Source organism: Lissotriton vulgaris, chromosome 6 (assembly GCF_964263255.1).
Source record: "Lissotriton vulgaris chromosome 6, aLisVul1.2, whole genome shotgun sequence".
Lineage (NCBI taxonomy): Eukaryota > Metazoa > Chordata > Amphibia > Caudata > Salamandridae > Lissotriton > Lissotriton vulgaris.
Genome location: NC_141694.1, coordinates 991,439,802 through 991,466,972, shown reverse-complemented (window position 1 = coordinate 991,466,972; position 27,171 = coordinate 991,439,802). Strand labels below are relative to the sequence as shown.

At 46.7% G+C, this 27,171-nt stretch overlaps 1 protein-coding gene across 15 annotated transcripts in view; it reads left to right on the top strand.

Moving 5' to 3' along the window:
* The window catches only part of LOC147708315 (protein 4.1-like), a 1,681,744-nt gene that overhangs the window by 1,546,348 nt on the left and 108,225 nt on the right, over positions 1-27,171 (top strand). For all 15 annotated transcript variants that reach the window (XM_086927035.1, XM_086927031.1, XM_086927029.1 and 12 more), the window contains one exon: positions 13,721-13,838. In XM_086927035.1, the coding sequence (XP_086783161.1) occupies positions 13,721-13,831 (111 nt within the window). In that variant the 3' untranslated portion in view covers positions 13,832-13,838. Of the gene's footprint in view, positions 1-13,720; positions 13,839-27,171 lie in introns of those variants that run through there.

The window sequence follows — 27,171 nt, the reverse complement described above, 5'->3', positions numbered from 1 at the left end:
GATTACTCTTTGACACCAATCTCCTGAGAGAAATTTAATGCTCAACCCCCATGTTTCAAGCAGTGGGCCAGTAATGTATGGAAATTGAGAAGCCTTTTGGCATAGCACAGCTGCATCAGATCATAATCTGATTTTAGTCCAGTAAAAGTACACCTCCCTTCCAAGTCAGAAAACATTAGGAGATGCATAAAATCCTGCAATTCCTTTTTGATAACTTGTTTCCCTATAGTATGTGAGTAGGAGTAGCCTTTCGGGGTCCAACGTATTCATTTCGATAAACAGGACTTGTAGAGGTACTGGGTGACTTTGCCCTGTGAGCCTGATGCTTACCAGGAAGTAATCTGTCTTTCAGAAAACCCCAGATAGTATAAATATAGAGTAAACTTAGTTGATTAAGACGTCAAATTCAACCACCTGCACTTTTTTAGTTCCTTCTCCTTGGTACCAGTTGCTCCTGAGGTGGATCAGGCCTTCAGAATAGTTACCTTTACTCATCACAAACTGCTGACAAAGGGTAAGTTAAGCACTAGAAAGTTTGGGATTCCTGCTTTATACAAGCAGTTCTTTAGGTAATGATAAGCCTCTCTTCTCAGCACAGAAAAGAAGAAGGAACAGATCAAATAATTCTCTGTGCTTGATATTGAAGTCTAGCTCTGCTCCTCTTTTACATTGCACTTCATGAGTAACTGATAGTGTAATCCAGAAGAAAAATAAGCACGTCAGGATAGAGACTCTATGATTCCACATTATGTTCTCATCAAATGTTCCTTGCTCCAAATCTAAATTTGGCAGGGGAGCTATTCCTGTGACTCCGACCACTCACAGCAGGTTAGCTAGACATCCAACGCTTGTTTCTACGCACCTATCTTACCAGCTAGTGCATATAGCTTCAAACCTCTACAGTGTTCTATTTCATCAAGTAGATGATTTGTTTTAATTGGCAACACTTTGACTAACTGTATTTTCTTAATCACTCCAATTGCATTACTTTTTTTCAGCAAATATTGTTCAGGAGCAAAACTAACAGGAATCCCAGCACATTTTTTTTTTATTTTTTTATTGCACAGTTAGCACCTTGCAACGCACATTCTCCAATAGTACAATTAATTTCTTACAGCACATTACTTATCAAATCATTTCCATCATAAACAAAATTCATCAAAACATCCTACTGAGTTCGTTAAGCTGATATCATCTCAAATTTCTACAACACATGCAGCAAATTCATCCGAAACTCTCCTAACCTAATCAATCAACCCCAGGCCCTCTCTCCATCTTATAATAGGGTCCCATATCCTTAACCCCAAGCTCCTCCCTTTTCTACCTTTCCGAGCATATATATTTTTTTCCAGAATGTAAGTTGACAAAAGGTTAGACAGCCAGACTTGCATTGCTGGGGGTTTTTTATCAAGCCAGGCCCTGGCTATGCAGAGCCTATAAACTGCCATAGCGACAAAAATAAACTCCCTCTGAGTAATATTACTATCTGTGACTATCCCTAACAATATTTCTACTGGTTTTAAGGTAATCTGAATATCCAGGGAGTCATCAAGAAACTTCTCTATCTCTTTTATCACTGTTTGTAATTGCGGACATGTAGCAAATACATGTATTAAATCTGCATCGGGGGAACTACATCTTGGGCATGTAATCCCTACGCTGCCCCCCCCCATTTTGCTATCTTTGCTGGAGTAAAGTACAGCGAGTAGAGGGTTTTATACTGCTGCGACTGCAGCGGCGCTGAGCAGAGCAGAGTGCGACCTAGATCCAATGACTCTTTAAACCAACTAACCTCACCTTCCAACTTGTCTGCCCACTTATCACTATACTTATCCATATCATCCGGTTTTGCTGCTATCAGGCTTGCGTAAAAGCTCCGAATAGAGCAGTCCCCCCCTAACCTTATTTTCTCCAATATTTCTACCTTACCGAACCCCACAAGCCCACCCTGCTTATTTCCAAGAAAACTTCTTAGCTGCAGAAATTTTAAAAAATCCCTCCTGTCTAATCCAAATCTGCTCATTAAATCTGTAAATTGAAACACCCCCTCCGTACTCCTCACATCCCCAATCTGCACGATCCCCTTTTCCGTCCAGCCCGCCATTGTAATATCCCCAAATATCTGCATTGGAAAGGAGACATTTTTAAACAACCTGGTATACCAATTATACCGGCCCAGGCCAATTTTCTTCATCACAGCATTCCAAATCTTAATTGCGGCTTGGACTGTCTTGAATCTGGTTCTTTTATAATATGCGAAATCGATACATTTAAGAAAAGAATTCTCAACCTCCGGTCCCAACACTACAGAGTATATCCTAGATGAATCATTTGTTGTTCTGACGTCCAAACTGCCCCCTCCAATCAGCCCCCGCATATATTGCAGTGCAGTTGCCCAGTAATATAATCTGAAATCAGGCGCCCCCCAAAATCCTCTTTCTCTAGGCAGCGACATAAAACGATATGCCCTACGAGTCTTGCCATGAGCCCAAATAAATCTATTCAGAATGCTTTCCAGATCTTTAAACCTTTTCGCCTCAAAAAATAACGGTATTGCCCTATAGAAATACAAAACTTTTGGCAATATTAACATTTTTATGACATTGGTGCAGCCCACTAATGACAAATGCAAATTATTCATTCGATCTAGATCCGGGGCGCGAGGTTATTCTGTACCAGTGAGTCTAAATCAGCTGTGATTGCAACCCCCAAATATACCGCTGAGTCCACAACTCTTTGATCATTAAAAACAATATGGTGGTTACACACTATTTGAGTTTTTGAACTATTTAAACTGTACCCCGATATTTGCCCAAATCTTTGTGCTTCGGACTCAATTTCCCTATGGCCATGCTGGGATTGGGTGTCAAAATGGCCACGTCGTCCGCATAGGCCAGCGTCTTTACCTCACACCCATTCAGCCTTATTGGCGGAATCCTTACGTTGCCCTCCAATTTCCTTATCAATGGGTCCAGATAAAGAGCGAAGAGCAGTGGGGAAGATGGGCAGCCCTGTCTAGTCCCTCTCCCAATCCTAACTGCTGACGATTGTCCTCTGTTAACTCTGATCCTTCCTGACGGATTCTTATACAGAGTCTGCATAGCTGTTATAAAGCTATTCCTCATTCCATTCTACTTTAACGTTTGCCACAGGTAGTCCCAGGAGACCCTATCGAACGCCTTCTCGGCATCCAAAAAGAGTGCCGCGATAGGGTCCCCCAGGACACCCGCCGCATCGAAGGTTGTGACCACCTGCCTAATGTGTTGCGTAGTACTTTTGCCTGGAATAAACCCATGCTGAGTGTGGCTTACTAATCCCTCTATCACCTCTGCCAGCCTTCTTGCTAATATCTTGGAATACACCTTGGTATCTGCGTTCATCAGTGTAATAGGCCTATATGACTCTGGGAGTGTCGAATTTTTAACTTTTTTTAAGATGACAATGATATCCGCTTCCCCCCATGAATCAGGTATCATGTCCCCCTTCTGCGCCTTCAACATGACATTAAACATATCAACTCCCATAACTTGGTGAAACACTTTGTAAAACTCCACCGGGAGTTGGTCTGGGCCGGCTGCTTTACCTGATGGTAACATGCTTAATGCCGTAAGAAATTCCTCCAGGCTAAAGGGGGAGTCCAACCTAACCTTTTCTTCCATAGATATACCCGGAGGGGTAATATCCCTAAGATAGCTTTCAACCTCGCTCAAAGTTCCTATCCTGCCCCCGCTATATAGCTCTTCATAAAACTGCCTGAACACTTCCCTTACTTTAGTTGTTTCAGTAACCATGACCCCGTTCCCATCCATAATCTCCACAATGTCTGATGCTGCTATCCTCTGTCTAGTACACACTGCTAATAAGTGGCCCACCTTCTCACTTAGCTCGTAAGCAGCTTCCCTCTTAGTTAAATAGTTCTCTGCTGCTTTTTTTGAAATACTTTCTGCAGCTTCTGCCCTAAGAGCCACAATTTTAAGCAGATGCTCTTCGATTGTTGCCTTATCTCGCAAATCCTGCGCCAGTTCCTCCTCAACCCTTATCAACTTTTGATAAACTTCCTTAATTTTAAGTCGTGTCCTTTTCTGGGCTGAAAACACATAGCTCATTGTCTCACCCCTTACCCCGGCCTTAAAAGCATCCCATACCACTCCTGAGGGAGCCGTACCTTTATTGATATCCCAATAAGCCCTAATCCATTCTGTCATATAATCCCTGTATGCTTCATCCATCAAGAGGGCTCTATCGAATGTCCACTGTGTATCTTTTCGCCGTGCCTGGCCCATTCTAATAGTTAAAATCAATGGGCTATGGTCCGAAACAATTTGAGGCTGTTTTTCTATTTGTGCCTCTGCCAGCAAGGGGGTTGATATCAGAAAGTAATCCAGCCTAACAAGTATCTTATGGGGGGCCGAGTAGAATGTACTACCATCTATTCCTGGATTCAACTTAACCCATGGATCCACTAGAGAGTTATTTGTCACCATATCTGTCAGTGCCCTGTGGGTTCTCTTTTTTCTCCCTGCATATACCCTCCCCGTCTGTACAAATGAGCTACTGGGATCGTGAACATTAAAGTCCCCACAACATATAATTGGCTCGGGCCACAGTGCCAACTCAATGTCTAGAAATTGGAATATCTCAGGATCATCTTCTGTGGAACCATACACGGAAACTATGTTACATTTTTCCCCCTTAAATCTTATTTCCAATATTACCCACCTTCCCCATTGATCCTCTTTTTTCTTTATCACCTCTACATCAGTGGATCTCCCTAATACTGCCACCCCCCTATGCTTCGTGCCTTGCTTAGTGTTTGCCAGAACGGCGAACCCTAGGTGCTCCAAAAGATAGCCCTTAGAGGCTTCAACGTGTGTTTCCTGGAGGCAAACCAAATCCAGCTGTAGTGTCCTAAGTAGTGCCGCAACCCTTAATCTTTTACCAGAATCGTTCAGACCGCAGATATTAATAGTAGCAATTCTGCAACTCATTAAATACATCGTAGGTTTTGTCCAACCCTGCATACCTTACCCGGACGAACGCTTTGCTTTGATAATATACCTGATATTTATCGAGTATCCACCAACTTATGTCTACTGCGTACTGTAAAATGTGAACTCCCTGCGCGCTGTACTGTGCTTTCCTGTGCTGCTTCTTACACCCTACATCTCCTTTTTTAATGTTTTTAGCCCTCTTTTTACCCCCTAATCCCACCCTGTCCCCCCTCAGTCTCCCACCCCCCTTCCCCCTTTACTGGCAAATAGGTCAATGAGACCAACGTGTAGCCGCTATAGCTTGTGGAGATCGCTCCTCTCTACCCCTCCACCCCCCCACCCAGTGCATCGTATACCCCCCTCTTGCCTTTATCTTAATCATTTCGCTATTTTGTGTATGTTGCCCCCTCGGTAATAGTCCAGACAGCGACATACCAAGTTATAGAACCTTCTACCAGTGCATACTCCCCCCTTCAGCTCGTTTTGGATCCTTGCAGTTTAACAGCTCTATGTTTCTCAGCCCCCTTTCTGTGACTTAATCTCCTCCAAGAACTGTTGGGCCTTAATCTCGGACAGGAAGATGTTTGTTCTGCCCCTTGTAACTACCTTTAGCCTTGCAGGGAACAGGAGAAACGCCTCGGAGCCTAAGGCCTGGAACGGTTTAATGAGCTGCCCAAGTCTCCACCTTCTCTCGACCGTTACGTGGCAAAAATCGGGCCTGGCAAAGAAGGTGGTTCCCTCAAAGGATCTTTTTCTGTCGGTCTAGCCTTATCCATTATTTCCTCTCTGAGTAGGTAATTGCCTACATATATCAAGATAGCTCTAGGCAGCGCATGTTGTCCTGCCTGCCCCTCACCGCCACGGCCTTTTCTGATGGTGAAAGGGAATCTGTGAGCCCGTTGTATCTCCCTTTCCCACTCCCACTGTGATTCTGGGAAGGCTCCTCTTAGCAAATTAACCATAAAGTGCATAATGTCCTGCCCCTCTGCTCCTTCCGCCACGCCCAAAATGCGAATGTTATTCCGCCTCTGGCGGTTTTCGAAATCCTCCAACTTCCATTGTAAATCGTTTGTCCGTTTTTCCTGCTCCAGCTTGAAGTCCTGCCATGCCCCAACATCATCTTCTAGCTTCCCGGTCCGCTCCTCCACCTCAGTCATCCTCTCGGCGATACCTTCATAGAGTTTATTAACCTTCCTGAGGGTGTTATGAATCTTTTTTGTGGCTTGCCTAGCCCTTCGACTTTCTGACCTTGCTTCCCCTTGCATCTGCTTAAGTGTGGTACAAATCATGTCAAAGGGGGCCAGGTACTGCGCCGGAATAGGGGTATTGCCAGGGGCCTGGGAGTTACTCTCCTCTAAGTAGGTCTGCGACGTTGCAGAGTATCCCAATCTAGCTTCTTCCCCCCTACTGAGGGTGATTCCGTGTCTCCACCATGCCTCCTCCCCTTCACTCGTCTCTTTTTCTGCGTGCTTTCTTTCATTGACAAGCTTGACCCTGAGCTTGTCTCTACGTCTAGCTCTCCCTCCTCTGAGGTGTCGTCGCTTGTCTGAGTAGCATCAGTGTCCTCAATCACTGAGTAAAAACATTCTCCTTCCAGTGAGGCTCCCTCTCTTTTCTCCAGTCCCAGAGTCCTACTATCAACAGCTAGGGGTGCACTTTTCCCTGCGAGGCTAAGATTACTGCCCCCATTGTTCATTTCTTTTTTCTTGTTGGCCATTTCAGCCTCCAGTTGTATTAGCGCCTCCATCATATCTGCGCTCCCAGCTGACCCGGCTCTATAAGGCCCCCCGCTCGTATCTACTTCTAAGTCATTTCTAGACCCCTTGGCCTCCTTCAGCCCGCTGTTGCTAGAGCATGTAGCCTGCGTTACCTGAGGTGCTGTGTTTCCTGCATTGCCTCCATTTCCGGTACCGCTGCAGCTACTGACGGGTGCTGCGGCCAAATCTCGGGGTTACCTAGCAACCGCTGACTCCGCGCCGGGAGCGTCTGCCGTTGCGTCCTCGAGGACGTTTCTGTGTGCGGTCTGCTCCGTGTCTGGCTGGGAGCTCGATCTGGGTGTAAATGCTTCTAGCAAGGTAGGCTGCCTCAGAGCCGCTTCTTTTCCTTTAATTGAACCTTGCCTCGCATCTATTAGAGTGTCTGCAGTGGGGTGATCCGGGTCCTGCCCAGTCCGAGGCCGATCGATCCTCTCGCTGCCACTGCGTCCGGTTTCAGACGAGTCTCCGCTTTCTTCCCCTTTTGAGCCGGGGGTATAACTTTTCGAATAGCGCCAGGCCCACGCTGTTGCAGTCCCGGGGCCACATCGTTGTTGCTTTTTTTAATATTTGCCGGGACGCTTCTGACACTCATTCCTTGCTGGTGTGTTGGAGTATCCTGTAGCGCTTTTGTCTTCTCCTTGTCCTTGTCTGCTTTAGATAAGAGTGCCGGCATCCTCGCCAGCTGCACTCGAACCTCGATTTTAACTTTAGTTGCTGGGTATGTTGAGCGTACTCTGGTTAGTCTCGCCTGCAACCAAACCGCCAGCTCCATAAGGGGGGTATATCGTCCTTATTCCGCAGTCATCTGGGTATCACGGGGAGAGAGGTCTAGAGCGACTTCTCACCACAACCTCACGGCGGCCATCTTGCCTCTCGAATCCCAGCACATTTCTTTATACATTTCTTTGTACCTGGGTATTCATAGATCCAGCAGCTCCTCTGACCCTGCTGTAACCCAAAGAAAGGAAAGGTCAACATTGATTCCCCTCAAAATGTATTACTTGTATACATTTATAGTATTTATGTAGCACAATTACTGCAGTAAGGTGTTATAGAGCACTATAATTGGGAGAGATAAAGGAATTTAGGAAGTAGGAAATATGACAATTGTTTGTCAGTAGAAGTGGGTATGTGTTGGAAAATGAACCTCTCTGAAGGGTCACCCTATACTAATTGCCTTCCTTCACCTCCTCCATTTCTGACCTTCTTTTGTTAGCTTAAGGACTCTGGGCACTTTACCACTGCTGACCAGTTTTAAAGTGCATGTGCTCTCTCCTCTAAACATAGTATAATCATTTTTGGCATAGTTGATGTACTTGTAAGTCCATTGTAAAGTGGTTAGACCATTTACCCAGGGCATGTACATTAAATGCTACTAGTGGGCCTGCAGCACTGATTATGCCACCCACAGAAGTAGTCTTTCAAACCTGTCTCAGGCCTACCACTGCAGGACATGTGTGTGCAGTCAACTGCCCCTTCAACATGGCAATTAAAAACTACTTGTCAGGCTTGAAACTCCCCTTTTATTAATTACAAGACCGCGCTACGGTAAGCTATAGGTAGCCCTAAGGGCAGGGTGCTGTGTAAATGAAAGTCAGGGCATGCACTGCTATGTTTTTCATATCCTGGTATGGACAAACAGCCTTTTTTGTTTTTCAGTACTGTGAGGCCTACTTCTCTCTTAGGTTAGCATTGGGAATTCCTAAAAACAATTATAAGCAGTAATTCCTTATCAGAGGAGAGTGTCTTGTAGTTCTCACCTTACGGTAGGAACCGCTTGTTTATGGACGGTGTAAACATTGGGACGGTGGCGCTTAACGAACTGTGTAGGACTCCTATTGTGGACAGCATAAATGCTGGGATGGTGCCAGACTGATTCTGTGCACCCACTCAGGACATGTTGTTCTATAGACCAGCTAGCTTCCAGTGCCACCATAATCCCCCCTAAACCTAATTGACCAACAAATAGTTCTGGCAACCACTGAACATGACAACACTAGTCCCCCAGGAAGCGCAGTAACTGACCTTGAACCTTTTTGCTCAGACACTCGTGCTCTAGTATTCTCAGCAAAGAATACAAGAAATACACAAAAATAACTTTTCAATGTTTATTGAATCAGCGTGATTCTTGTATAGAATATATGTGCAGCAATGATCAATAGACAGAAACAAATACAAGTTATTAGAGGCACCAGAACAGTGAACAGAATGAAAAGCTCTACCATGGTGGCAAAACAGTGATTATATATGCAGACATATACAACAATATATATACAATTGGTCTTATTCCCACTATGCAGTCCCTAACCTAAGTGTCTAGGGTGAGTGTGTAGTGTAGTTCCTATATTCCCAATAGGCTCTGCGCATTGGAATAACATATACTATAGTTTAGACGTAGGACTGAGGTCAACTAGGTCTCTATCGTATATATTAAACTTAATTGTGAGTGCCAGCTAGCTCAGAGGTCACTAGAAACTTTCTCGAATAAACAAGAAGGGATTAGTTTCTGACAACCGCATAAACATGACAACTTTGTTTCCCAAGAATAAGAAATCAATCTCTAGATTCGCGGAAACAATAGATAACTATTTTACTCCCTCAATCGTGCATGCTTTGTTTCAGCAGAGGTGCTGAGAAAATAGAGAGACAGGCGTTTTCAATAAAAGGTATTATTTATTGAACAGTCTTCTTTCTCAAGCATAAGAAATGTACTGCTACAATCGTAATACTGGTTATAAAGTTCAGGCCATATAATACGAAAAGTATTATAAAGTAATACTGTAAAAAGCATGATATGGTTTCTAAGCCATAAGTTGCCTAAAACGTATAAAATACATACAGTAATAAAATAATGACTAAAAGTACTCAACTGGTGCTTCTAAAATATGCCTACCCCGGTGTACCTATCCAAAGTCTAGTACAAGGGAAGAAGTAGGTGAGGAGTATTTAGTATTTCTCTGCCAAGGATCTATCCAAGAATTCTCTAAGGGTCTAATCAGCTCCATACCTTGGTTTTAGAATGAAGGAGGTCTTGTATCTCTCTCTCAGGACTCGATTTCCCAGCAACCCGCAAGGGTAGCCTGTAAACACTGGAGCTGGATTTCTCGGCAGGAGAAAAGACAGCGTCTTTCAGTGCGTCAGCTGGAGGGTTGGTTTCCTTCAGCACTTGCTGCTGCAGGGCGTCGGGCAAGTAGTCGATCTGCTCCAAACCACCGTGTGTTTGTCTGGGCAAATGTAGGCATATTTATACTTTGAAGGTGCCGAGTTTGATGTATGATTGGACTTAATAATGTCACTCAAAGACTCAGTTCTTTGAAAACTCCATTATTTCCTAGATAAATTAGTATTCAGGCGAGGGGAAGTCCCTAGCTGCTGAAGGCGGGTTTTTCTAAGAAATCGTTGTTGATTCTTGGAACTTAGTGGAAGTAGCCATGCCGTATTTGGGCTGTATAGGCTCAGTCCAAATATGCTAATGATTTCTAGGCCTATATAAGGATCAGGTCATTTATACCTATATAAGGGCATGAATCGGGAAAATTACACTAGGGTCCTAGATTCATTTACAACAAGTGTGTGTGTGTGTGTGTGTGTGTGTGTGTGTACAGCCAAGAATCCCTGTACAGGATGATCCTCCCCTGTTACCTGATGGAAAAGAATGCAAGTCCCCGCCTTGGTCACAAGCTGGTTACCTTTGCAGGGAAATCAGCAAGCTGTTTGGCCGAAGCTTCAGCGTGTAGAAACCTTGCAAATATCAGCAAAGTGCTTCTCAACCTAAACCCGGAAATGCTTGTTTATTTATAAAGAAAGGCACCCTTTTGAGTCCTCTGCAAGCCATCATTGTTTTAGTCTATAGATAGCCATGTTGCCTCGTGGATGAAAAATAGAACAACATTTGAACAATTTGCGTGAAGATCTTGTCCATGGTTTTCAAGAATCATGATAATCTTAGGCGAAGCAGAATCTGTTTGCGAACCAGTGTCGGCGAAACGTATCCAACATTGTCACGTGCGCAAATGTGTGTAAAAGGCTAATGTGTGAAAGGGAAAGCAACTTAAGAAAACATATCTATGATAAAAGATCGCGTTGATTCTATGTGGGGCTACCTCAAACACTTAAAAAGAGTAGCTTTTTCATGTTTCATATGTTTGTCATGATAATGACAAACTCGTCTTACTGGTAAAGTTTGATTTTGCATTGCTATTTTAGAAATGCCACTTTTAGAAAGTGGTAATTCGTCTGTGCTTATAACTCTGTATGCTTTGCCGCTTGTCTCCAATACTCTGGACTGTGTACAGTTGCACTTTGTGCAGTCCCTCTAGACAGCCACAGCACAGGAAGGATAGATGTATCGGAGTACCCATCAACATACATCTACGTTCCGATAGTCCTTCCTGGGCAGGATGGAAGAGAGGGGCTAACATTTCACTTGAATAGTCCGTGTCCTGTCCACACACAAAGGACAGATTCACCCCCACCCCCCCAAGTACTAGGTCTCAGACCCCTAAAATCAGACACTACTGTACTTGTAACTGATGTTCTGCCAGAAGAGCTGCTTTGCTGTTTAAAGCACTCAACTGGCCTGCTGATGTGGAAGGCCTGCTTTTCTGTTTGTTGTCCTGCTGCCTGCTGCTCTCTGACTCAGCTGAAGGAGAGATGGACTGTGTCCTCACCCAAGTGATATCCAAGGGCTTGTTGGCTTGCCTCCTGTTGCTTGCGACTCAGGGATATCAGCGTCTCTACTCGTGCTCCTGTGCCTGGCTCACTGTAAGTGGCCCAGATACTTGCAATACGGATTTTAACACATTTCCTGTCTATGTGTAGCAGAATTGGTGCATTGACCTGGTTGCAGGAGTAAAATCTGAGCATCACATTGGAACCAGCCCTTTGCCTCCAGAGATTGACACATCGGACAGCATATCGATGCCGCTGCAGCTTGGTGAGATCAATGCATATCCTCAACTGTGCAGCAGAATCCAGTGCATCACTCGACACCTCCTAACTCCGTCACCCGCCTTCGGAGCCTTCACTGTGTGGAGACGATTGACACATCTTGTTGCTTGCAACCAGGAAAGGTGCTTTTTGCACCCGTGCCTGCGTGGGTCCTGTAGCCGACTCGTGCTTCCATGAGGTCAGCCTGAACATGGACTTTGTCTGAGTCCAGCGCAACCTAAAGTAACCGTTTTAGCACTGCTTACTTCTAGCCGTTTTACTGCAGATATTCCTTTAAAATTCAGTATCTCAACTTCTATACATTGGATTATTGTTCTTTTGATCTTATGTTCAGAATATTATAATCTGTATTTCTAAACCTGTGTGTAGTCTTTTTGTGGAGTATGCATAGTGTTACTGTATGTTTGTTGCACAAATACTTTACACATTGCCGCTTTCGATAAGCCTGACTGACTGCTCTGTGCCAAGCTACCAGAGGGTGAGCACAGGTTAATTTTTAGTGTATATCTAGCTTACCCTTACTAGAAGGGTGATTCCTGCATGGCCTGTGTGCATACCTGCGCCAATCAGGAATCCCATTTCGAACAGTATGCTACCATTACAGTTGAGATTTTACTTTGTGGGACTTTACATCCAGGTAATACATTAGAGTCTTCACATCATAGGTAGGTTTTTGAGAACTTTCTATTGCAGCATTTTCCTTGATAGGTAAGTACTTTTTTATTTTGTGAAAAATAGCATATATGTTTTCATTATATATGTTTATATATGTGTGCATATACCTATTTGTGTATATAGTTTTTCACTTATTATTAAAGTAATAGAATTAATACATATTATAACCTGTATATTAAGAAAAATGTATATTAGCATAAGTATAATATTAGTTAATAAGTATAGATTAATGTTTGGTTTTAACCCCTTCCATGCTCATGACGAGCTCAGCTCGTCATGAGGTACACCTCTCGTACACTCATGCCGAGCTGAGCTTGTCATGAACAATGGAGTTCCACATAAATCAGCACAGGAGGGGAATACCATCAGCATTGATGGTGTTAATATATTTATAAATGATGTAGGATATTACAATTTAGATTGTATAATTTAAATATATTTTGGTTTGTGGGGGGGTAAGGTACTTTTAGGGTTCAAAGGTTGACAGTTTAGTAGTAAGTGGTAGGGGTACTTAGCGACTTTTAGTGCTCAGGGTAGGTAGTGTATAGGAAAGTAAGGGGTTTTGAGTTCAGGGAGATCATTCCGAGTTCTAGGAACTTGACCGGAGAAAGCTTGGTTGAGAGTTTTTGATTTCTTTTTGTAATTGGGAAATCACAAAGTAGTGTTGATTTGCATCTGATGTTCTCTGTCTTCCTGCAGTGTGGAGTTTACTTCTTCCTTGGGAAGACAGATCAATCTAAACTGCCTTGTTCATGAGGGAGGTTAATTCTGCCTTGAATGTAGCCATTGGAGGTCATTTAAACTGGGTGCAATTCTGTCGCTTGTTTATGCTCGCTTGATAAGACGTGCTCAATAGTGCAAGATCGCTCTAAGAAGTACAACAGATGTTTTGTTAGCAAGTCGTTGCTGCCATTAGTGTGAGAAAGAAACCGAGATCGAAATGCTGTTCTTTTCTCTGGTGGTGAGAATCAGACTTGAGCCTCCTAGGTCTCTTTTTAGCCTGTATTGTACTCCAAGATGGCCACAGGCCTCCTACCTGTTCCAAGGTGTTTGTTCTTTTTCCACCATGCACATTGTAAATTCAACCATACGAGTTTTACACATATCGCTCTACTCTTATTTATTATTATTATCTTTGAATAACACTTAAATTAGTAGTGTCAGGGGGATTAGCTTTGATCCGTAACGTCCCCCATGATTGATTTGGAACAGAAGTGCACATTCTAAGTTAAACTGCACAAGGCTGAGTTTGGAAACTCTGAAGCTCCAATACTAATTGCCTGTTAATCTTGTTTTGGGGTATTTGGTTAGCTGACTGAAGTATGTACTGTATGATTTTTTTCACAGGCTCTAGCACAGGCAATTAAAGAAGCCAAAGAAATGCACCCTGACATGTCTGTCACACGCGTGGTGGTACATAAGGAAACTGAAGTCACTGATGATGGGGAAGAAGCCTGAACGCAAGGTAAAGAACATGAATGTGTTTGTGTAATGGGTTTAACATTACAAGGCAAGTTGCCATTAAATCCCCATTGAGCCTTCTTATGGGGATCAGGCAACAGAGCAAATAGAGAAAGCAGTTTACCAATTTGGAATTTCAGCAGTTTTGGTTGTTGCAGAAATGTCATGGATTACTCTGAACTTAGTGGTTTTACCTATAAGTCGAAATTGTAAACCAATCTCTCTTCGGGCTATACTTCTGTTCACTGCTTCCAATGAATCCCAATGGTTATGCATCACAATCAAGCTCATTTGAATACAGGAAACTGTAAAGCTCATCTACGTAAGACTCTTTTCTTCCACTGCAACCGTTTAACAACATATTGAGCATATTTGGTTAAAATGTAGGTTTTTCTATGTTAATATATGGAGTATGGCTGTATGCACTGAAAATAGATTACACAAGCAATATTTTCAATTACCAGATTGTGAGCATATGGTGCCACATACAATTATTAAATTTTCTTTTGCTCTGGGTTCATGGATGTACCAGTAGTTCTTTCTTCTTGGGAAGCCATGGAATGCAAACCTAAATATACTCTATATCAGGGGTGCCCAGCACAATGGCTAGGTCATTGCCTGATTTTCTAGATTACTTCTGGCAACGTATATTAGTTCCATAGAGCTTCACTGTATGCAGATCTTTCATACGTGGTTGTTCTAAATCTGTGACATTGATCCAGCCCTTTTAAATCTACAAAATACACATTCAGCTTCACCTCAAGTTGGAGGAACAGTGTCCTTCGTGTTTGTTTTTCCTGTAAGATACTCAAGAGGTTTTCTATATAGATACCTGAAGTTCTCAATAAAGAAATTCAGACTAAATTAGAAATGTAATCATAAGCCATAGCTTGCTCTGACCTTTCCCATCTACTCATCATAGCTGGTTAACAAAGCCACCGCAGCCCTAAAATATTCCTCCATACAATATTTTTATGCCCCCACCAAAACACACACACAACATTCTGTCCTAAGTCCAACTGTCAAACGAATATCCTCACTGTTTGTATTCTTAAAGTGGTAGTATAAGGGTGTACGGTGAGTTGGTAGCTGTCCCCGGTGTATGGGTAAACCTTGATCTTGGTATTTTGCGCATCTCGGTGGAAAAGGATCTGACTAATAACAAAAAAATACAATGTTCTTTAGTACACATGGTGACTAGAAGCAATATTGCGAAGAATAGGGCTAAAAATATTGATTAGTGGAGGCGAGGAATAGGCCAATGTATGGGTATTGAAAATGCCAATTATGGGGGAAGGGGCTATCTCAAAGTGGGGAAAGATGGGCCACGTGGAAGTGGGTGTTGCAACTGTACTGCAGAGTAAGACAGGCACACGACATGGCATGGAATTGCTTACCACGGCTACAGAGGAAGTGAATGTTTCTGGTTGGGGATGCCAGACTGCAGTGAAGTTCCTGGGGTGGGGGGTGCGGGAGAAGCCAGCATGGGGAATGACCAATGGATGATGTTTGAGGAAAGAGGCATCTTAAGGCATAAGCAACTATACAGGTCACCCACTTCCAAGGGGACCCTGTGAAAGGATCATTTCTGAATTTCACAGCTTTATATTCCCAGTCTCTTCAGCCTTAATTAACCTTTGAGCTCCCAAGCAGTTGGCAATTAATTTTAAAAATGTATCTTTCTATCTCTCTCTTTATATCACATTACTAGTTGTTCAACCAACCTTTCTCTCTACCTCTCTCTCTTTAACTCTCTTTCTCTAACTCTCTCTCTCTTTCCCTATCTACATCCCTATGTACCTAGCCCATTTCTCTATGTTGAGACTCTCTCTAAGTCAACTGTGTCTACCTCATCTCACCCTCAAAATATCTCTCTTCCATCTATCTTAACGTCTTTCACAATCTCACCTCTCTACTATTTTCAGTACCTACCTATACATATCTACCAAGCTCTACCTCAACTCTTCCTACCTCACGCCACTTTGTACCTTGCTGCTATTCCATCTCACCTCAGTGCTTGTCTCTCCTTCTTCTGCTCTCCTCTATCAACACCCTCTCTAACTCCAAACTCTTTACCTAATTTCTCTCTACCTATTTTAACTCCAACTCATTTCTCTCTCTAACTCACGTGTATCACTAAGCTCATCACTCTACCCCCACCACTCTCATATTGCCTACCCTCTCAATGTACCTCACCCATCTTTCACTACCTCACCTCTCCACGACCCTCAACTTGCTCATTGGCTTACTCTTTTCTTATTACCTCTCTCTCTTGTCCTTTGCCTCTTTTTCAACCTCTGAAACCATCTCTTATTTTCACTTGTTCGCCATTTCAGCTCATTCTCTTTACATCACCCCTCTCTGTTTCTCTCGTTATGCATCTCTCTACCTCATTTTCAGCTGTATCTCAATCAATCAATCAATCAAAGAGAGTTTGTAAAGCGCCTGGTTATACTAACTAGTGTGTCGCCGCGCTGCGGTCAGAAAGAAAGGTACAGAGAGGATGCGAAGAATGGTCCAGTGAAGCCCAACGGAATAAAGTGTTTTACTCCTGGAAAAGCCAAGTTTTTAGCTTTTTTCTGAAGATGTTCTCTGACTGTTCCATACGGAGGTCAAGGGGGAGAGCGTTCCATTGCTTGGCGGCCAAGTAGCGAAAAGAGCAGCCTCCCATTCTCTTTCTTTTTATCACTGGAACTTTTACCAGTCCAGCGCCCTGGGAGCGCAGGGCTCTAGTAGGCGTGTAGGGGACCAGAAGGTTGTGCAAGTACCCTGGGCCTTTCCTCAACAGAATAAGTTGGCTAATACACACAGTTTTAAATGTAATTATTTTCCTTATACGGAGCCAATGGAGGGTAGTTTGGGCTTTTTTGGATTAGGCTCTCCTGGGAAGCATCAGGACCAGGCGGGCAGTGGCATTTTGAATCCACTGTAATCTTAGCACACTCTTTTTATTGGCCCCTATGTAGAGTGAATTCCCATAGTCCAAGCGAGAGGTGACAAATGCGTGGACTAGGGTTTTCCTGGCAGCTTCTGGGAGCACATCTAAGACTTCATTATGCCAAAGCACTTTCCTGTCACCGTCCTGGTGTGGTGATCATAGGAGAGAGTGGGGTCTAGCCATATCCCCAGGTTTTTTACCTCCTCCTTGGGGACAGGGGTGGTACCCAGAGTTTGCGGCCACCAACTCGGTGACCATATTGCGGGGGTGTTTCCCACAATGAGGACCTCAGTCTTGCCGCCATTTAACTTTAAACAATTGTTGGCCATCCAGACTGAGAGCTCTTGAAGGCAAGCCAAGAAGTTAGTGGCAGCTTCTTTCTGGGGTTGGGTCAAGGATACGACAAGCTGAGTGTCATCCGCGTATTACACAATACTAATTCCGTATTTATCAATGATATTAGACAGAGGGGCGATGTACAGATTAAAAAGCGTATGGCTGAGTATTGATCCCTGGGGTACCCCCTGACCCAATCTGATATTCTTTGAGTAATACTGCCCTTGGGATACTTGAAACCTTCTATCCTGAAGGAAGGAGCTTAACCATTTCAGAGCCAGGTTGGTCATTTCACTCTCCTTGAGGCGCTGAATCAGTATGGGATGAGCCACGGTGTCGAAGGCTGCGCTAAGATCCAACAGAATCAGCGCCACCGTCTGCCCAATATCAACCAGCCGGCAGATGGTTTCAGTGGACAGAAGCAGCACCGACTCTGTAGAATATGAAGTTCGGAAGCCCGATTGCGTGGGGTGGAGTGGGCTGGCTTGATTCATGTGGTCAGTTATTTGAGCATTAACCACCTTCTCCGTGATCTTCACGAAGAAAGGTAGGAGAGATATGGGATGGAGATTCTCCAGTTGGCTGGCACCAATCCCCGGTTTCTTTTTAATAGGGACAACCACTGCCTCCTTCCATCCTTGGGTTACTACTCCTGCCTCAAAGGAGAGTTTAATAAGGTGTCTAAAATGTCCATACTCTCCCTCATGTTTCTCGGTTTAATGGGGTCTTTCGGGGAGCCTGACTTGATGTTCAAAGCTATGGATTTTACATCGTCTAAGGAGGGGAGACTAAAACTGGAGAGACAAAAAGCATCTTCCAGATGGCATACTCCCTTCCAGTCAGCTTTCCTACTACGGGCCCCCTCCGGGAAGGTAGATTAGATCTTCTCTACTTTATCCGAAAAGTCTGCGATCATATTGCAAGACTCAACAGAGGCTTTACTAGGGGCAGAGGTTCTGTCTAGGGACGAAAGCTCTTTAAAAATCACAAATAGTTCTCTCGAGGAATTGTCGGCAAGTTCAATCTTCATATTGTAGTGTGCCGCTCGAGTCTTCCTTATGAGGGAGGGATACATCTTTAGATTGGTTTTATATGTGGCCCTCCCCTCTTCCGAGAAATCTTTCCTCCATCTACGTTCCAGATGTTTACAGACCGATTTCATGGCCGTCAGCTCCTCATTGAACCAGGGCGCGGATCTTCAGTGTCTCCTAGGAGCGTTAGTGGCCCATGGTGCCACCTTGTTGAGTGCATCACAAATGCATTGATCAAGAGCAGTGCAGGCCATTTCGACATCTCTCCCTCCTGGTTGCCCTCCCTGCTGAAGAGCAAGGTTAAACTTGGTAGCCGTAAACTTAGACCACTTCCTCTGGGGTTTGCTAGTGTCCGATTTTGACCTACCTTGGGCCTTAGGTATTGGAATTCTAAAGGGGATGATATAGTGTTCAGTCCACGGGACTGGAAAGGGAGTCTCAACCTGGTGCTCTCCCCAGTTAGCAAAGATGGGGTCTAATAGGTGCCCCTGCTAATGAGTCGGAAGGGTGGATTGCAATATTAATTGGAAGGCCTCCAGCTCTTGGCTGAGCTCTTGCGCCTGGGCATTATCCCTGTCGTCAAAGTGTAGGTTGAGATCACCCAGCACCTTAGCATAACGTAGTGTAAGTTGGATGACGTGCTCCCTGAGACTGATGGCAAACTGTGAGGCTGGGCCCGGTGGCCGGTATATCAGGAGGCCCTTAATGACATAGATATTGTCGACAGTGATAGTGAAGAGCCCTACCTCACTGGTCTCTATTGACACCCTCTCCAGGGAACATTCCACAGCTAGTTTATGGATTATAGCTATCCCACCCCCTCTGCTTCCAGGGCGGTCAAGTCTTAAGATCCCATAGTTCGGGGGGATGGCTCGAAGAATGTCTGGAGCAGAGTCTTCATTCAGCCACGTTTCAGTTAACAACATAATATCCGATTGGGTGTCCATGAGGAAGTCAAAAAGCTTGTGTTTATGCTTGCTTAGGGACCTACAGATAACCAATACCATATGAAACTCCTATTCTGTAGTAGGGGATCTCTGTGTATAGTCATAATCTAGTGAATAGTCCCGCCCATGTGCGTGGACCCCGGTAATCAAAAATAATCTCTTAAGCTGTCAAAACATGCAGAAAACTGCAAAGACACTTAAGAGAGAATTTAAAGACAAATAATGCAGCCTATATCCACAGGCTACACTGTCCAGTACTTCAACTAGAAATTCCACCAAATAACACCACACATAATACAGCCTGCCCAGTTTTCACCATAGAAAAACTTGCCTCCCCCAGTAAAAGACACTGAAATGATAGAGAGGAAGGCATGGACAGACAAGCCCCATAGGCTGCCATTATGTGGCTTAAATAGGATACTGTGCCTTTAAGAGAACTTTCCAGAACTTCTCCCAGTATCCCAGAATGCATAGCAGGTCCCTCTACTTTCAGTTCTTTTTTCCGGCTCCTGCTTACAGGACCCTGGCATTGAGCTCTCCCTTGTTTCAAGGGTTTATTGGATATTTTGGCACTTTTGTGTTTTAAAAGTGTTTCGGTTTACATTCTTGGTGTTCTCTCTCTCTCTTTTGTGTGCTGATTCAGGCGTTTTAGGGCTCTAAAATGCCTGGCCTTTTTGATAAGTGTCCAGCATGTGGGAGGAAGAAGGCCAAGAGTGATCCACACGATGTCTGCATCGTCTGCCTCCCTGAAGATCATGTCCCTGAGGACTGTGTCATCTGCCAGCAGTTTACTGCTCGGACTCTGAGGGACAGGATGAAGATCAGGCTTTCTGGCCTTGAGGAGAGGCGTCTGCAGGCTGCAGGTGGGTCTGGGCAGGCTGGGAAGGTTCCCTCTGCCTCTGCTGAGGCCTCTGGGGGGCTCCCCAGATGCAGGAAGTCCAGCAAACGGTCCCGGTCTCCGTCGACGTCGATTGCATCGACGACGACGTCGAGAGGGATGACGGCGGAGTGCTCCCCTTCTCCCCGGGGCTCCGGGTCGAGACGGCGTGGCGGCTCGACGTCGAATATCATGGAGAGGTCGCCGTCGAAGCCACCGTCGACGTCATCGTCTTCGTCGACGTCAAGGTCTTCCTATCGACGTCGTAGACGAAGTGACAAGCATCGGGGCTCGCCGTCGAGGCGACATCGTCGATCGCCGTCGAGGCACCGGTCGACGTCGAGGGGCTCCTCGACGTCGAGAGCATCAAGACGGAGAAATCGACGCTCGTCGTCGAAGAAGGAACGTTCGACGTCGCGGAGGCGGCGTACGACGTCACGGAGGAAGAGGTCGACGTCGAGGGGTCGGCGTTCGACGTCGAGGAAGAGGAGGTCGACGTCGCGGAGGCGGCGTTCGACGCCGGAGTCGCGGAGGCGACGTTCGACGCCAGAAAAGTGACGCTCAGCGTCGAGAAGAAAGAGGTCGGCGTCTGGGAGTCGTTCAGCCTCTCCAAAACAGCGCAAGAAGGATTCTGGTCCCAGAAGTCAGACTGCTTCTAGTGGAGGGCGCAAGAGGAAGCGATCACCTGCTGAAGGGGCTGGATCTCAGCCCCCTTCGCCTAAGGGGTCACCGGGCTCGGTGTACTCAGAGGTGTACACGCCATCTCTGCCTCGGTCGCCAACTCCTCCTCCTGTTCCTAAAGAGGATCCTCCACCCAACCCTCCACTTCCATCAGGCGACCCACCACCACCACCAGTCCCTCCGCATGGGCCCGCCCCACAGCCGAGGGTTCCTCCGCCGAGGTCCACTTCGCTGCCGTCTTTGCCTGTACCTCCTAAGGGGACCCCAAAACCGAAACCCTGAGAGGAGCCAAGGAAGTCCCCACCACGGAAACCGGTGGAGCGGCCACGGGCTGGCAGGTCTCGCTCTCGCTCTGGGAGACGGGAGAGATCGCGACACAGATCGTCCACGAGGTCGAGACACCGCCATAGGAGGCGCGAATCTCGCTCCCACACAAGGTCCTCTGGTACCAGAGACTATTCTCCTACCTTGTCGGAGTCCCCGGACACGAGGGTGTCCCCAATTGATGACCTGGTGGCGTTCCATGATGTCCTTTTAAGGGGCGCTGCGAAGTTGGACATATCCTTGACGGTGCCTACTCCTAAAACTTCAGTCAATTTTGAGACATTGCATCAAAAACACCTGTCTCGTCCTCTCCTGCCTCTGGTGCCGGGCCTGGAGGAACCGGCTATGGCCCTTTTCCTCACCCCTGCGGTGACGAAGGCGGCTCCATCGAGGCTGCTGAAGAAGTACCGGGCTCCCGACTCGGACCCGGCCTTTCTGAGGGCGGAACCCCCTCCAGACTCTGTAATTGTGACGGCGGCCCGCAAGCAACATGCCACCTCCCCGTCATCCACGGTTCCCCTGGATAAGGAGTCCAGATGGATGGATTCGGCAGGGAGGAAAGTGTGTGGAACATCGGCTACCTCCATGAAGGCTGCGAGTGCCACGGCGCTGTTGGGACGCTACGACCGCGCCCTCTGGGACTCCCTCCAGCAGTTTGCGGAGTTGTTGCCCCGCGAGAAGCACGAGGACTTCCAGGAAGTGCTGAATGAAGGGATGCTGGTGGCTAACCAGATTATCAGCGCTGCAGCGGACTCTTCCTTGTTGGCAGCTCATGGGTTCTGCCATGGGGTTAATCAACGACGTCACGCCTGGCTCCGTCTTACGTCCCTGAAACCGGACGCACAGCAGAGGGTGGCCAACCTACCATTCTCCGGCGAGACCCTCTTCGGGAAGCATGCGGACGATGAGATGGCCCGCATGAAGGCGGAGGCCGAAACGCTCACGGCTGTGGGCCTGGAGAAGCCTAAAGACACAAAGAAGTTGTACCGCCCGTTCCAACGGCGGTTCGGTGGGCAAGGCAGAGGACGTAGCCAGGCTTCGGGACAGTCGCAACAACAACGACAGTTCCGTAAGCCATTCCAGAAGCGCCAGAAGGGCAGAGGAGGCCAGCAGTCGGCTCCGGCGCCCAAGGGCCAGGCTGGGTCTAGGCCCTAGGAACCTACTTCCCCCGGATCTGTTACCCACTCCGGTTGGGGGAAGCATTCAATTTTTTCTGGCAGAGTGGAGAAAAATTACTCAGGACAAGTGGGTGCTGAATATTGTTTGCAATGGATACAGTCTTCGGTTCACCAGCCCTCCTCCAGCAATTCCACCGGTCAGCTCGCAGTTTCAGCTGCGCGAGCTTCAGGCGGAAGCGGATATCCTGTTAAGGAAAAGGGCGATAGAAGACGTACCTCTGTCTCAGAGAGGAAGAGGTCTATACTCCCGGTTCTTTCTGGTTCGCAAGAAGGACAAGAACGAGTTCAGGCCCATTCTGGACTTGCGACAGGCAAACAAATGGATTCGCAGGGAAAAGTTTCGCATGCTGTTGTTGCGTCAGATTTATCCTCTGTTGCAACAGGGAGACTGGCTATGTGCTATAGACCTACAGGATGCTTACTTCCATGTGCCCATTGCACACAAACACAGGAAGTTCCTGCGGTTCCAAGTCGACGCCAATCATTATCAATACACAGTACTCCCATTCGGACTGAAGTCTGCGCCGAGAACATTCTCGAAGTGCATGGCGGTGGTAGCAGCACACCTGAGGAAGAACAAGGTGTTCGTCTACCCGTACCTGGACGATTGGTTGATCAAGGCATCCTCCTTCTCGGAAGCGCGAGCACACTTCCAGAAGACGTGCGTTCTCTTGAACAAGCTGGGGCTGCACATCAACATGGCCAAGTCTGTCCAGACTCCGGTCCAATGCATACAGTACTTGGGAGCCTCCATCAATAAGCTGTCAGCAAGCGTGTCTCCTTCGGAAGAGCGACGATTATCTCTCCTTCTTAAGGCTCAGGCTCTTATGACAACTCCATCTACAACAGTGAGGACGGTGTCTTCTCTACTGGGATCGATGGCCTCTTGTATCTTCCTGAAGCCACACGCACGGCTGCACATGAGACCGCTGCAGGAGTGTTTGGAGGACCAGTGGGATCAGAGGAAAGGATCTTGGGACGACAAGATTCGACTGTTGCTGCATGCTCTTCAGTCTCTGAAGTGGTGGTGTTCAGCGGAGAATCTCCTCAGAGGGGTTCCCTTTCACAAGGACATTCCCACGCAGACTGTCGTGACGGATGCTTCTCTCCTGGGATGGGGAGCGCATTCCGGGACTCTACAGATTCAAGGAACGTGGTCACCAATGGAGGCCACGTATCACATCAATTTCCTGGAACTCAGAGCTGTTCACTTGGCACTGAAGGCCTTTCTTCCGTCCTTCCAGACCAACTCTCTGCTTGTACAGACGGACAATACCACCACGATGTATTACCTCAACAAGCAGGGGGGCTCGAGATCACGCACTCTGTCACAGGAGGCGCAGGCGATCTGGCACTGGCTCCTAGCCAGAGGACTGACAATAACGGCTACCCATCTGCCAGGTGTGCAGAATGTTCAGGCAGACGCACTGAGCAGACTGGTTCAGGAAAACCATGAGTGGGTCATAAACGACGAAGTACTAGGAGAAGTCTTCGCAAGGTGGGGAACTCCAGACGTAGATTTGTTCGCCACCGCCGAAAACAGCAAGTACAGAGACTTCGCCTCCAGGTACTACCAGCAAGGGACGCTGGGGAATGCGTTATGGATCGACTGGACGAACAGCTTTCTGTACGCCTTTCCTCCCATTCCTCTGATTCCGGCGGTGCTCATCAAGCTGGCCCGGTCCAGGGCTCGGATGATACTCATTGCCCCGGAGTGGCCCAGGCAGTGGTGTTTCACGGACCTACTTCACCGGTCCCTCCTTCCTCACATTCGGTTGCCGTGCAAGCCGGACCTTCTCACGAAGTTCGGGGGACGGATGTTACACCCCAACCTCTCGTCTTTGAGTTTGGCGGCATGGCTCCTGAGATAGTGCAATATGGCCATCTGAATCTGCCTGAGGATTGCATGGACATACTGAAGGAGTCTAAGAGGCCTTCCACTCGAACTTCATATGCTTCAAGTGGAAGAGATTTTGTATCTGGTGCCAGTCTAAGAACCATGACCCTACGACCTGTAAGGAAGATGTCATCCTTCCTTACCTTTTACATTTGGCGCAGTCTGGCCTTAATGTGCATTCCATTAAGGTTCATCTTGCTGCATTGACTGCCTACAGGAAATGCCCTTCACAGACTTCCTTTTTCCAGATCCCTGTGATCAAAGATTTTCTGGAAGGATTGAAGAAAGTATTCCCTCCTGTCAGGCTTCCTTCGCCTTCATGGGAATTGAATGTGGTGCTGTCCAGATTGATGAAGGAGCCTTTTGAACCTATTCATAAGGCTTCGTTGCAGCACCTGTCCTGGAAGGCGGCGTTGCTCATGGCCATTACATCGGCCCGCAGGGTAAGTGAAATTCAGGCGTTGTATTGTACTGAACCTTATACTGTGTTTCATGCTGCTAAGGTTGTTATGCGCACTCACCCTAAATTTCTTCCCAAGGTTATTTCTGATTTTCATGTCAACCAGACTATAACTTTGCCTACGTTTTTTCAGAACCCTTCGTCTCCAGCGGAAAGGTCTCTCCATTCCCTGGATGTTAGGAGGGCGTTGAAATTTTATCTGGATAAAACCAAAGATATTCGTAGGTCTGACCAGTTGTTTGTTAATTATGGATCAGTCAGGACGGGTCTTGCTACCTCTAAGCAGACCATCTCTAGGTGGATTGTGTCCTGCATACAATTATGTTACCAAAAGGCTAATAAAACCTTAGGAGGTAAGCCTAAGGCTCATTCCACCAGGGGCAAAGCTGCCACGACGGCTCTGCTCCGTAACGTGCCGATTGCTGATATCTGCAAGGCAGCCACTTGGAATACCTTTGCTAAGCATTACTGCCTGGACACTGACGCCAGGGCAGACGCTCAGGTTGGGCAGGCATAGCTGCGGAATTTGTTCGCACAGTAGTGGCGTTATTTTCTTCTCCACCGCCGCTTGGTGTGAGGATGGGCTTGCCATTCTATTCACTAGATTATGACTATACACAGAGATCCCCTACTACAGAAGGAGTAGTTTCTGTCCTGTAACTCCAGTTCTGTAGTAGGGGTATCTCTGTTATAGTCATAAGCGCCCGCCCTCCTCCCCGGTGGAGATATTTCGTCATGTACGGAATGCGACAGGTCTGGCGTGCTTCGCCTTCAAAAAGAACTGAAAGTAGAGGGACCTGCTATGCATTCTGGGATACTGGGAGAAGTTCTGGAAAGTTCTCTTAAAGGCACAGTATCCTATTTAAGCCACATAATGGCAGCCTATGGGGCTTGTCTGTCCATGCCTTCCTCTCTATCATTCCAGTGTCTTTTACTGGGGGAGGCAAGTTTCTCTATGGTAGAAACTGGGCAGGCTGTATTATTTGTGGTGTTATTTGGTGGAATTTCTAGTTGAAGTACTGGACAGTGTAGCCTGTGGATATAGGCTGCATTATTTGTCTTTAAATTCTCTCTTAAGTGTCTTTGCAATTTTCTGCATGTTTTGACAGATTAAGAGATTATTATTATTTTTTTTTTTTTTAAAACCTTTATTGAGCCTTCACAGTTGTTACACAGCTTGTCGCCTACAACTTGACTGGGCCGGCCGCCAAGTAAGTGCCAAATAAGAGAAGAAACCATCATTACAATACAATTGCGCCTGCATTTTGAGGACGTGAAGGTAATTATCTAGAAACAAATTGTGAAGGAAAAGTGCGAATGTTCCATGCTGGGTGTATGAGGTTTTCATTTTCTGTTTTATACCTAAAGAGAGAACATTCAGAACTTCGGGAAGTAACATTACGATCATTATAATAAACTTAATGCCGGTTAGAAGTGAGCATAGTCCTGAGTTAGGGCCAACAGCACGTTGCCCTTCATGCTAGGTAAAGTGTGAGCCGTCCCTCTCCAACTCCCCGCCCCCTCCCGGTGCACCCCCCCGCATCACACAGCCTCCCCAGCCCATTCATTCTTCGTCTGAGTCCATAGTGTCATCCTCAGGAAGTGGATCACAAATCTCGCCCCGGTACGTGTTCCATGGGGACCACACTTTGTTCCACTTGGCCGGGCACGCCCTGTTCAGATACACTGCCCGTTCTGTGACCATGGCCCTGTCCATATTTACACACCATTGTGAGGCCGTCGGTGGGTCCGCCACCCCCCAGCGCTGCGCGATATCCCTCTTGGCCATCATCATTCCTAGCGTTACCCAGAGGCGGCCATGCCGGGACAAGTCAGTTGGGTCCCACACATTGAGAAGGCAGCGTCGAGGTTCAGGGAGCACTGAGACCTCCATCACCTGTGACACAGTGCGCAAGACCTGACGCCAATAGGATTGTATTACTGAGCAGTCCCAGAGTGTGTGGAAGAGTGTGCCCTCCTCCCCGCAGCCCCGCAAGCAGAAGGGGTCAGGGGCTCGCTGTATGCGGTGAAGCAATGTCCTGGTGTAATATGTTCTATGCAGAACTTTGAGTTGGATGAGTCTCATTCTAGAGGATATGCCCGCTTCCTTAGGGGATGCCAGTGCCTCGTTCCATTCATGCTCATCCATCTCGCCCACGTCCTGCTCCCATTTCTCCTTAAGAGGCACTAGTGGGTCTGGGGAATTGTTAAGGAGTTTCCGGTAAGTGAGGGAGGTGGCCTTCTCCACCATGTAGTCAGTCAAAAGGCGATCCTCTAGCGGGGATGACTCGGGGAGAGTTGACCCCGCCGGAATAGCCGCCAGTAACGCGTGACGGATTTGGACATATCGGTAGGTTTCATGCGGCCCCAGGTCGTAGAGTTCCTTCAGGCGGTCAAAAGTAATGATAGCCCCACGGTCCCACATGTCCCCCACTGTCGAAATGCCAATGTCGTCCCAGCGGGAGAACCCCTTACTGGTCCGAAGGTTGCCTAAAGCACGTGAGTCCCAGAGTGGAGTGAGCTTGGTGATTGTATCTTTCCACCCTAGCGCAGCGGAGGCTGCATGCCAGGTAGCTACTGTGAGCCTAGTGGGCCCCTTCAGTGACCTGAGTTTTCGTTTATCATAAAGCGGGGCCAGCAGGGTGCTGGCACCCAGTTGGGCCCTGTC